Source organism: Anoplopoma fimbria, chromosome 2 (genome assembly GCF_027596085.1).
Source record: "Anoplopoma fimbria isolate UVic2021 breed Golden Eagle Sablefish chromosome 2, Afim_UVic_2022, whole genome shotgun sequence".
NCBI lineage: Eukaryota > Metazoa > Chordata > Actinopteri > Perciformes > Anoplopomatidae > Anoplopoma > Anoplopoma fimbria.
The window spans coordinates 25,601,755-25,613,307 of NC_072450.1; the positions used below are offsets into that span (position 1 = coordinate 25,601,755).

General features: G+C 41.1%; 2 protein-coding genes across 3 annotated transcripts; one reads left to right on the top strand and one right to left on the bottom strand.

The window, feature by feature from the left end:
• Positions 1 to 16: 16 nt before the first annotated feature.
• On the bottom strand, positions 17 to 3,430 carry mrps11 (mitochondrial ribosomal protein S11). Its single transcript, XM_054619281.1, has 6 exons — positions 3,242 to 3,430; positions 2,996 to 3,100; positions 2,808 to 2,906; positions 2,143 to 2,272; positions 810 to 875; positions 17 to 195 (listed from the first exon to the last, which is right to left on the bottom strand). Exons 1-6 carry the CDS (start codon positions 3,343 to 3,345, stop codon positions 88 to 90), a joined length of 612 nt encoding a protein of 203 aa, XP_054475256.1. The 5' UTR covers positions 3,346 to 3,430; the 3' UTR covers positions 17 to 87.
• Positions 3,431 to 3,726: 296 nt separating this feature from the next.
• Positions 3,727 to 8,147, top strand: mrpl46 (mitochondrial ribosomal protein L46). Of its 2 annotated transcripts, none has more exons than XM_054618034.1 (4): positions 3,727 to 4,216; positions 5,125 to 5,335; positions 5,979 to 6,149; positions 7,751 to 8,147. In XM_054618034.1, the coding sequence occupies exons 1-4, from the start codon at positions 3,956 to 3,958 to the stop codon at positions 7,993 to 7,995; spliced, it is 888 nt and encodes a 295-aa protein (XP_054474009.1). In that variant the 5' UTR covers positions 3,727 to 3,955; the 3' UTR covers positions 7,996 to 8,147. The 2 variants fall into 2 exon arrangements, with proteins under 2 accessions (XP_054474009.1, XP_054474001.1); XM_054618026.1 differs by having other exon boundaries at positions 3,729 to 4,216; positions 7,748 to 8,147.
• The last annotated feature ends 3,406 nt before the right edge of the window (positions 8,148 to 11,553 follow it).

The following is an 11,553-nucleotide window of genomic DNA, read 5'->3' on the forward strand; positions in this document are numbered from 1 at the left end:
GTTACACAACAAAAAAACCCAACTTTATTAGCATATTACGATACAACCGCTTCCATTTGTTGCAGTGCATTGTGGTTGGCGGAGAGATCACGTCCTCCTGGCTTTGCGCGGGCGGCATCCGTTGTGCGGCACGGGGGTGTTGTCTGTGATCGACACCACCTCCAGGCCTCCCATCGTCAAGCCTTTGATCGCCGACTGCACAACGGAGAAAAATACATTTATTCATTAAGGAAGCTAATGGGAACAGATCAAGATATCTGTGGCTCCTCCAACAGCCTTAACATCACCCCTCATTATGAAAACGACTGAAATGAATGAGAGCTGATTTGGGTTTGTTTGAGTTGCTCTCCTGCTGTTGGATCAACACAGAACACATTTATTATCTTATCCTATTGAGCCTCTTTTTAAACTTCCACGTGCTATCCTGTAACTTTGAAAAATGAAGCCAGTGTTGCTAATTAAATAAGCATTCATTAAGAAAAACATACAAAAATTGGCTCGTATCATCTGTGAGGATTTGCTGCATTAATCTGTTTTATATTGCTGCTGATCTAAAACCGTTTTGGACTTTTGACTAGCTAGATGTCACCTTGAGCACTGGGATATGGCAATGTCAATGTTTCACTATTTTCGGATAGATTATGGACTAAATTAAATAATCAATTAAAAAAATGATCTAGTTGCAACAGCATTCTGGATCTCTGAAGGTTGAATTACACATTTAGGGGGGGCCTAGTGGTGCACCTAAATCGGACATTAAGGCGATAATGCACAGTTGAAACGGTTAAGAGTTTTCCTTTTCTACTCACCAGGCGTCCAGGGCCGATACCTTTGACCACAACACGGACAAACGTCACTCCCTTCGCTGTGGCTTTCTGTTCGGAGGACGAGACACACAGAAGATTGAAATCTACACGAGCAGCCATCCATCAATCTGACTGATACCAAATGATAAGTAATCATTTGGTAGAACTCTAGCATTAGTAGAAAACTAACTTCATTGTATTATTTTTATATATTACAAAAACAGCAAAAACACAATCGGCCGATTAACGCCAAACAAGCATGAGTTAGAGTTACGTAATTGTGAGGATTTTCTGCTTTTTATTGTTTTGGACCTTAAGTCCCATTAAAACACCACGGGCTTCTTGCTTTTTTTCAATATTTTCTGAACAGCACAACTGTTCAGCCTCTAATCTAAATATAATTATAGTCATTTTCAAACTGAGCTTCCAATAACTAACAAACACAAGCGATAACGTTCCTATTAGATGTTACCATATTTCTATTTTCTGCTCTACATCTAAAAAAACGAGCAGATCAGAGGTCAGAATAATCTGCCCATGCGATAAAAAATATGGTAGCAGTATGATAATGCGCTTCATTTCTCCGCTGTGTTAACTGCGAACCAGTGTGACCTTAACCCTGTCAGCCAGCAGCCTTCATAAATCAGCTTAATACAAAGTCTAAATGAGCGCTTAACACCAACTGCTGCACTCTATCAGTCATCAGTGGGGGCAGCTTACCTGCAAAAAACATTTAATATTCATCATAATTATAGTTATGATGATAGCAGAGGCACCATTGATGCTCTAAATGCTACAACTTACTTTATTATAAAGCAGCTAGAAAACCCTACAGGTTATGTGTTGTAGGTAGACTAATGATGATGGAGTTTAGCTCAGCATTTTAAACCATACTCCCTCAGATCCTGTGGAAAGGAACTCAAACAGATGGAGGTGGTGAACCTCTTCAGTATATGATCAGATGGTGTCCAGCATTTCTCATAGGAAGACACCAGCCGGTTAAAGTCAACTCAAGCTCCTATAGGATGTGGAAGCTCTCCCCTTATTTTCACCAAATATGGTGTGTGTGTATGGAAAGACTGTGTACTGCTACGGTACAGGTGTTCTCTCCAATGCCCAAGATCCATTTCTCCTAAGGGAGACAAGAAAGGCTAATCTAATCTAAATTACATGTAACATAGAGTGGAGAAGCTAAATTTGGTTTTAACTTATAATGCATTTATTTTAAACATATACAAGGTTGGCCTCACAAATCCTCACGTGTTTCTTTAGCAACACACTGAACCGGATCCCTAACGGCGAGTCACGGGCGTCAGAGTACCGTATGAGAACGTACCGTAGCAGCAGAGATGCCTGCAGTCTGAGCAGCGATGGGTGTCGACTTCTTGATATTCTTGAAGCCTTCTGTTCCGCAGGACGTCCTGACCATCGACAGTCCAGTGCTCTCCGTCAGCTGGATGTGTGTGCTGGTGAAGGACAGGACAGTTAACTTTGCTGGACCATTTGACTAGATTTTTATTAACATTTAAAAAAACAAAAACTAAACCATGCATTGTGCAATTAGGGATGAAGAACTTTTCTGTGGCATGAATCTACAAATGTATTCACTTATTTAAACCGTAAGCACTTAGAAAAGTGAACTTCTGGTCTGCAAAAAATGAAGATGCCCATTTGAAACTGCAAAAAAATGTAGATATTGTTTTGTTACAGAAAAAATATAGAAATTGTTGGCTTGTCATAGCAGAAAAAAGGAGGTAATAACATTAATGATGTTCCTGTAGTTATTGTAGTGCAGCAATCAGAGATGTTATTAGTTGCACTTGTATCTCACAGGTCAGTACGTCTGCTGTTAAAAGGATATACTCAGTTTTATTTTCACATTTTTTTCCCCCCAATAGTAAAATTTGGGATCTGCAAACCTAACCTAACCTAAATGGTTTGAGGATTGAAATGATCTTTGTGAATCACTGTTTTGTTGTGACCTTTGCAGTTCCCACTTACTTGTTGTATGTGGCTTTAATGTGAGCGATTGGTAACTCCTCAAACTTCTTTCCACCCCATCTCAGTGAACTCTCCGGCTCAATCAGTGGAGAATAATTGCTGCAGGATTAAAACGTAGGTTAATATCTTATCAACATGCAGTGACTGAGCAAACATAAATAAATACTAAAAAAGATTGGTTGTCTGACCTGGAGTCTCTGGAGGTTTTCCCAGAGTCAGAGGGGGATGCTGCGGGCTCCTGCAGTCTGACCGCACCGGTGCACAGTGATCTCTGCAGCCCGATGCTGCCACAGCTGTAAACACAGGATTGCATCAGCAGCATCGTCTTAAACCAGTGTGTGATCAACCATGTGTCATCTGGACAGTGTGAACAATGCTGTACAAAAACGTGTTGCTACATAACATTCACCTTCAAGGAGGCTAGTACAACATACCCATAAAACACGTTTAGAGAGCCTCCACCTGCCTGTCGGGACGCAGACAGCTGTCGGCACAAGCTACTAACAGAACTAACTAATGTACAATTTAATTTATTCATGTTTGACACATTTAGAAACAAATTCTCTGTCAGAAACGAAGCTACTTCCCACCAGCTTAACACACAACAAACGTGACATTGAAGGCCTGACCGGACCAGTGATGTATTTATGTTTTGAGGGGGTGGCAAGATAATTATTAAACTATATACATTATTATAACACTATAAATACAGCTGTCACTTGTAACGTGGATTGGAAAACACTAATATTATGAATTATAAATTATATATTCGTAGTAAGTACTGTCAGATGTTTGTTTTTAAAAAGTATATAAATATAAGCCTCCCCCGCTTTTATCTGAATAGACCGTTCCGTCTTGCTGCACGGAATTGTGGGTAGAATTGGAAACATGCTGCCTTCATGTACCTCGGAAACCGTCGTAAATATAAAACTATTACTGTGAACCTTTACTTGATGCCTTCAAAATACAATCATTCCGATTTAAACTTCATAGACCCAAAGGAGACCACTTAAAAAAAGGAATTGGCGATCATATTTTGGTCGTCTGGGAATTAGGTGCTATTTATATTTATGACTCCAGGCTTTTTTTCCTAAGTAGTTTCCAGGATCAGGACTTTTTTCGATAGACTTTGAATGTAGCAGAACAACATGGCTGCGCCCTGTAGAAGGATGGCGAGTCGGCCTCTGCTGCAGTTTCTGTCTTGTTTTAGCAGGACAGCGGTCGGGAATGCGGGGTTCCGTCAGCTGTCCAGCACTTCTGTTTGTCGGGCGACTCTGCAGACCCAAACTGTGACGGAAACAGCTCGTTCTCCGTGGACTCTGATGGCAGCCGTGTGTCTGCAGAGGCTTCCGGTCATTTCAGCGAGCTGCAGCCCGATAGAGCAGCAGTTCAGCCAGATGATGCAGCAGGTGACTGTGACAGGATGTGTAATCTATGCTGTACAACATGTGTCCATCTTTACCATCTAGATACTGTTGAGGCACCAATTTTGTTTTAAATATTTTCAAATACAGTATGTGACCATTAAAAAAAAACCATACAGTGTCAAATGTGTCTCAGAATCTTGGGTAACACACATTTTTGTTTAATACTTGACATGTGCGTGTTGAAAGTCACTTATGACAAGTATGTAAACTCTGATTAAAAACTATCTTATAATGTGGGGAGGCTCTTAAATATAGCATACTGTAAATAATCACCTGACATTACTTAACAGTTCAGTTCAATTAATAAGATCAATTCATAATTTGAAATAACTTGCTATGATCAGTGTATCCTGTGTGTAGAACAATTCTCACCCTCCATAAATGATAAAGCTGTAATTTCCAGCACTTGCAAGAGTTGAAACTGTGCAGTCAAAAGAAAAGAAAAAAGACAAGTTAAACCAGATACTTAAATTCAGGTTTACCAATCTTTCTTTATTATTTTATTCCTTTTATTAGGATTATATCCTGAAATTAAATATTGTCATATTTATGTTGCCTGAATGAATAATACAAAGGCAAACAGTCGGTGTCATATCGGGATCTGAACTGAATTAGTGATTCATTTGAAAAAGTTCACTGGAGTTGCATTTGATTTGCGTCGGTGTACAAGTGTAGTATGAATAAGTCATTTAGGATTATTGTGATAAATTTATTGGGACATCAGCAGCAGAGTAATATTTAGCTTCCGAAGGATATGAGGTAGATATCAGTCCCATTGCTCCCATCATCAGATGACACCCAGCAACGATTTCCAAATCAGGCCTTTTAAACAGACGCATGTAAAGGGTCCTTGAAGTTGAGATGGAGACCTGCTCTATCTTGATTTTCAGATGGAGCTGGAGAAAAGCCTGCTGTCGGACCACGAGCTGCGGCTGCTGGAGGACGCTGAGAGGATGAGTCGCAAGCAGGCGGACGACTACGACTCGGATGAGGAGGACGACCGCGGAAACCAGGAGATCGTGTTGGCTCAGGACCTGGAAGACTCCTGGGAGCAGAAGCTGAAGAGCTTCCAGACAGCGGAGAGGGTCAAAGGTCAGCATGGTAAATGTTTGTCCAGCGGGGTGAACAAGTATACCAGAATATATAGGGACAGTGTGCAAGATTTGGCGGCCTCTAGTGGCTTGGTTGGAGATTGCAACTAACTGAAAACCCATCAGCCAAGACATGGTGGACTTCATGAAGAGGACTCGCTCCATATGTAGATGCGAAGGGCTCAATATAAGTTAACGATTAACACAACAATTCTTAGTTTCAGGTGAATATTCACTAATGAAAACATAGTTCTGAATATCATATTTTATCTCTGCTAATAGATTCCCAGAAATGCTACCCACTGGCCCTTTAAGTATTACAAATGACAAAGTATCTGAGAGTATTCAGCCCTTTTCCTTGCTCCAATCATTAATCAAGTGAAACAGAATGGAAAATAAATTGAAATAATCTGAATGTGTTGCAGTCATGTGGTTTGAAGGAAATTACCAGGGAGGAAAGAGACTTTCAGTGCAGGATTCTTCTTTTTTTTTTTTTTTTTTGACATTCAGGAAATCCATTCGCTCCAGCACTCCCAATTTAGGTTTTATTCCCTGTTGACATTTCCAAAGTTTGTGTAAAAAAAAAAAAATCTGTACAGTCGCAGACAGTGGTATCCGTTGGGTGGCGGCTGACGGTCCTGTCTCTTGTTTAGCTGACGCAGATAAGGACTTGACCTCGTTGGAGCGTTGCCTGGCCAACTCCCTGTTTCTCCTGGCCGAGCAGCAGGTCGGCGGCGAGAAGCTGTTGCTGCTGCCTCAGTCTCAGTGGCAGGAAGGAGAAACGCTGCGGCAGACGGCCGAGAGAGCCCTCGCTTCCCTGCCAGGTAACTGATGTTTGAATGAAGCTGCTGATGTTTTGTTGTTATTCAGTCCACTGTTTTAAACCATCCGAATTAGTAATTAGCAAAGTATTCAAGTGTTTTTCCCCATTGAACTTTGCTGACACTGAAACCACTTTTCATTCAGTTCCCTTCGTGTTAAATGCAGCTCATGGAGAACTACCAGTAACAAACTATGAAATATATGTAATTTGTCATTAAATAACTATAAATAAAATAATAGATGTAGATTACAATGGTTAAAATCAGAAATATAAAGTCCCATGTGCAGATATGTGCACAATCTGTTCCCCATAGATATATCATTATTTTCATTAAAGTCCATAGATCTCCATGTTAACTGTAACCCTAAGAATGCTATTCCCTGTACTTATATAAAATGATGTTATTAGGAAGAAATTGATTATAAAGCTGTATCAATGCACTAACGCTACTTAAAATCGCTGTTGTGCTTGTTGCACTGTTAGAAACCTGATACTTTATGATTTTTTTATTCTTATCTTTAATAAAAGAGCGCTTTATTGCCATACCTTTTTAATTTATGGTCAATTCTAGCTTCTTTTTAGGAAATATTGACAGTCAATAAAAGGACACTGAAGTGTGGAAACTGGTTATAATGTATTTCGATTATAGCCTCAAAGTCGTTGCTTGCGGCAGCATATAAGGTTGTATTTATGTCCTAAACTTCAGCTGTTATAGGTTGTTTTATTGTCAACATGCTCCATTTGCTGCATTATTACCGTATCTCCATCCTAATCTCTTTAGCTGTCGTGACCCAGTTTTATCCTCCGGATCATTAAAGTTTGATGCGATCTTATCCGGAATAGCTGCGCGCTACTTTCACTACCACCGTCCTTTAAACCTCCAACCAGCAATTCGTTTGTACACGCAGCGTTTTACCATTCATACTGCAGCATGTTGTCGCATCCGCATGAAGTGATGAAGATGACGCTGCTGTTCACGGATCAGAGACAGTCAGCAGACAACAGGACGGGCGTCTGAGGTCACAGCTGGCAACACGTGGACCAGTGACGACCCCTCCCACCAGATGTTTAATATTCGCTCTAAAACTGTCCTCTCTCTCTCTCTCTCTCCTGAAGGAAACCGAGCCTTTTAAGCTCTTAAGCGTTTAAACAAAAAAAGCCAATGACGGAGCATGTTAAACTGTTCCACAACACCACTCGTGAAAGATTACTGTGCCAACTCCATCAATCACTCCCCATTAAGACTTTACCGTGTGCCGTTCGGTGGAGGGTTTTTACTTAAAGTGCCTCACAGTGTCAGGGGTCGATCCATTCTTAATACAGCCGGACGGATCTCTTAACACAAAGGCGTCGGTGTGTTTCTCTGCACGTTTAGGCCCAACTGGGGTCACATGACTTAGATGACATGAGATTTGATTTAAACTTAATTGAGAAAAGTCACAGCAGAGAATGGGAAACAACCGCATCAGGTTAATACAGCGCTTAATACAGAATAAACTTATAAGCTGCAGCATCTGCGTTAAACTTGGGAACATCTGCACTTCAGCTCACCTTTAGTCTCCAGCAGCATAATCTCACACCCTGTCTCTCTCCCTGCAGCAGCTGGTCTCAAGGCGACTTTCCTCGGCAACGCCCCCTGCGGAGTGTACAAGTACAAACTGCCCAAAGCCGCTCGGACAGAGAGCACGGTCGGAACCAAGGTGTTCTTCTTTAAAGCCATCCTGTCAGACAGCGGGCCCCCCGCGGCCCCAAACGCTTCTCTACTGTGGGCGAAGAAGAGCGAGCTGCAGCGCTACCTGAAACCGGCGTACATGATGAAGGTCGACCGCTTCATCCTCGGCCTGTGACAACCAAACATAGAGTAGGGACGCTGGCTTAAGGAACAATTATTTATGAGGCCCAGAAAGTTACCCTTGTAGTTTATCTGTCGTCTTGTATCATAAAGTGTTCTCTCATCCAGTATATGTATTGTATTATATAAATAAATTGCTTTTCCACACACATTGTGCAGGTTCTAAGTTGGCAAAACTCTCAGATTTAACCTCCACCTTAGCTGACCAAGTAATATCTAGGCTGGTATGGATAAAACTTTTAAGAAATTATCTTAAAATAAGTCCTGAAGTTTAAATTTATGACTCCAAAAATTGTAATCTTATTTTTTTTTTTTGAAGAAGCTCAAAGTTACTTTAAGCAAAGTCAAAGTGTGATTCTTAAACAGTAAGAAAACTACCCACAATGCCCTCCATCATGCACCCAAACACCCAATAGCAGGCTTCCTGAGGGGAGGAGCTGCATCACAACTTCATTCATTCTTGTCACAATTTAGACTCATCCAATGTGTCGCATCCTTCGATGTACAGAAATATAAGAGAGAAAAGCTCACATTAGATATTTCCCCTCCAGTAATGTCGACGTGCTATTTGGAATATCTCTTGTAAAAGATTTAGGGAAGGATGTAGTAAGACCTAGCATGAGAAAAATCAGTGGAGGTCCTATAAGATGTTTGTGCTTCAATAAAATTCCCTTTTTTCTGATAACTTCAAACTTCCACAAAAGTTTTATTTTTTTATATTTGGCCTCTAAAAATGTGCTGAACTCACCACAAAATGATATTTAGACGACTGCCATACTAACCTGTAGTATAGCAGGTTTCTCGCTGAAAGCATTTTTTTTTTAGACCTGCAGCAGTTAATGAGCACACATCGAGCTCCGAAAACTGAAAAAACAGATGTTGTTGCTGGCGTTTGGGGTGCACACTTAGTCCTGAACTGTGTTGGCCCTGTAGGCCTGCTGGAGGTGATCTGTTGATCTCCAGCAGATTCCCATTGTCCAACAGTAGATGGCAGTATTAGCACACCGGGGCCCTGAGGAGCTCTGTGAGAAGCTGTGTAATTAAAACTGTGTGCTGACCTCAGAGGGGGACTGCAGAGAGAGCTTTTCTGATCAACTTGGCTTCTTCTTAATCATACTGAAAATATCCATCGTAGCAGGCAAATGTTCCTCTGGAATAGCTACGATAATTCGTCTTAGGTAAGAGCATTCTGATGTTCCTCGACCCAGCCCCCGGATCAGCCTGTTCTTTCTATTTATGTCTGCCGGGAAAAGGAGTTATTAATGTTGTAGACATTGGCATTAGATTTTTCCATCTTTATTTTTTCAGGGCTTGTTTAAAGCCTGTGACCCGATCCGCTAGCGAGATTGGCTGAGAGCAGCGCCTGTGGAGATGTAAAGGTCAGGGCGAGGTAATAAGGGCCGTTTCTAACTGTAAGACACTTTGGTCTGCACACAGAACCAGAGCTTCCTCTTCTGCCGGCTGACGGTGGCCTTTTGCCACCCTCCGTCCTGGATACGGTCCCTGACGTCAAATCGAGGTGTAAGAAGAGTCGCTGCTTTCATCTCCAAGGGGAGTCTGATGAAAGTTTCTATTCCCAGGTTGTAGTGAAAGGGCCTGAGAGGTTAGAGAAATTGGCTTGGGATCAGAAGGTCGTCCGTCTGAATCCAGAAACCATCACAGAGTTGAAAGGGACCGAATGTCTCTCTACTGCCCCCCATGGAAAACCAGTCAATGTGCCCTTAAGCAAGGCACTTAGCCCTAGGCTGAGCTCCTCAAAAGAGAAGACTGGTTGTTGGGCGGCTCATGGTGTGAAATAACCAAAGAAATGATAAAGGGGCATTCTACCAATTTCTTCTTGTCAAAGACAATTTAATGCAGTCATGCAGAGTTCTATGATGGCGTCATCGAACCTAACGACGCTATCAGGCAGGGTCTAACTAACATGCTTTTGAGATGCATTATGGGGAGTATGGACTAAAATGTCAACATATCCTCATAGAACGGTTTGTATGATATCTTATGAAAAGTTACTTCTAATTTTTCATGCGTTTTCCTACTAAAGCCAGCATCAGGTGTCAATTTCTGGTTGTTACATTTATACAGTCTTTTTAAAATAAACTTCCAACCTAGTTAGGTTTAAGCAACAAAACTACTTAGTTAGTTTGAGGAAAAGGTTGTTGTTTCGGTTAAAACAACTACGGAAGTGCCTTTACTGAAGAAGGCAAATAACGTGACAAATAAATCAATGTTGACTTCTCGTCTCACATGGGGAACAACCAGCGGAGTTGTGGATGAAAGAAAGCTGTTAGTTGGTCCTCTCCCCCAGCCTGCCCTGTGTGGCCTTTTTTGGTGTTTACTTCCTCGTTCATGATCAGGTGAATGACATACAACATGATTTCTGGGGATACCTACAATTACGGCAAATTAGTTTTTGTAGGTATCGCTACAAACGCTGGATGAGAACAACTTGAAAATGTTGACCATTCTCTTTTAAAATTAATAAATTATTTTGAGTCCCACAACATTTTTTGTGGCTTATTACTAAACCCATCACATACTCTTTAGAAGTTCTTTGTCCAAATCCTTAAATATGATTTCTCATTAGTAATTAAGGGCATAGTCCGGCAAAATAATATTGAGCTTTCATAATGTTGGGGGACTTGTAAGTGATTCATTAAAAGAAGAATGGTCAAACACGAAGAAGCAGGTGTCGAGATCTGTAGTCCCAATTTTGGGAAAAGCTCCAAAAGATGGGATCCTACATTACCCATAATGCATCTCAGTAACATCTTGTGTTAAACTTCCCCTGTCTGGCAAATGCTCACATCTTTCGTCCTTCATGCCACAGCTTGTAACACAGGCTTTTTGTCATAAACTTTTAGTCTCCAGGCCCAAGCTGAGATAACTCCGATGACATCACTATGACAGCACCAGGGTTAATTTGACATTATACAAGTGTCAAGCCATTTCATAATAGAATGCCTATAATCTGTACATCATTTGGGAAAAACCTGACAGTTGCCAAGGGATGTTTTGTATCTAATTGTTCTCTAACTGTTTTGAAACCATACCACAACAATGGTTGAGGATGACTATTCTTCAATTTTAATTTTAATTTTTCTAAAAAGAGGCAAAAGTTGTCTGATGTTACCATTTTTAAGTTACATAATATACACAAGTAGGGTAAGAACTTAGGTAAACAGCATTACTAAGCTAATTTGTTATACCAAGCTGGAGTAAAAATCTGCTACATTTGAACTGAAATACAGTCATAATCCAGACTGCTCTGACTACGAATCAAGGATCCCCAACAAAACATAAAAATAAGTGCTCCGCCCTGTTATAGGCTACAGACCTGCCAATGCCAAAGCATCAGAACAGGCCGGGTAGAGGATCACAGCTTCACTTCAGTACAGCATCTGACCTCCTCTTCCTGCCACACTCTGCCTCTTCATCCAATTAGAAAGCACATGATAGCACTGGGGTGACTTATGTCAAAAGAAAGGTCTGGCAGTTTCTCGCCACTTAAAAAGGGTAAAATAAAACGATAAATGCAGAGAATGAGGCACGG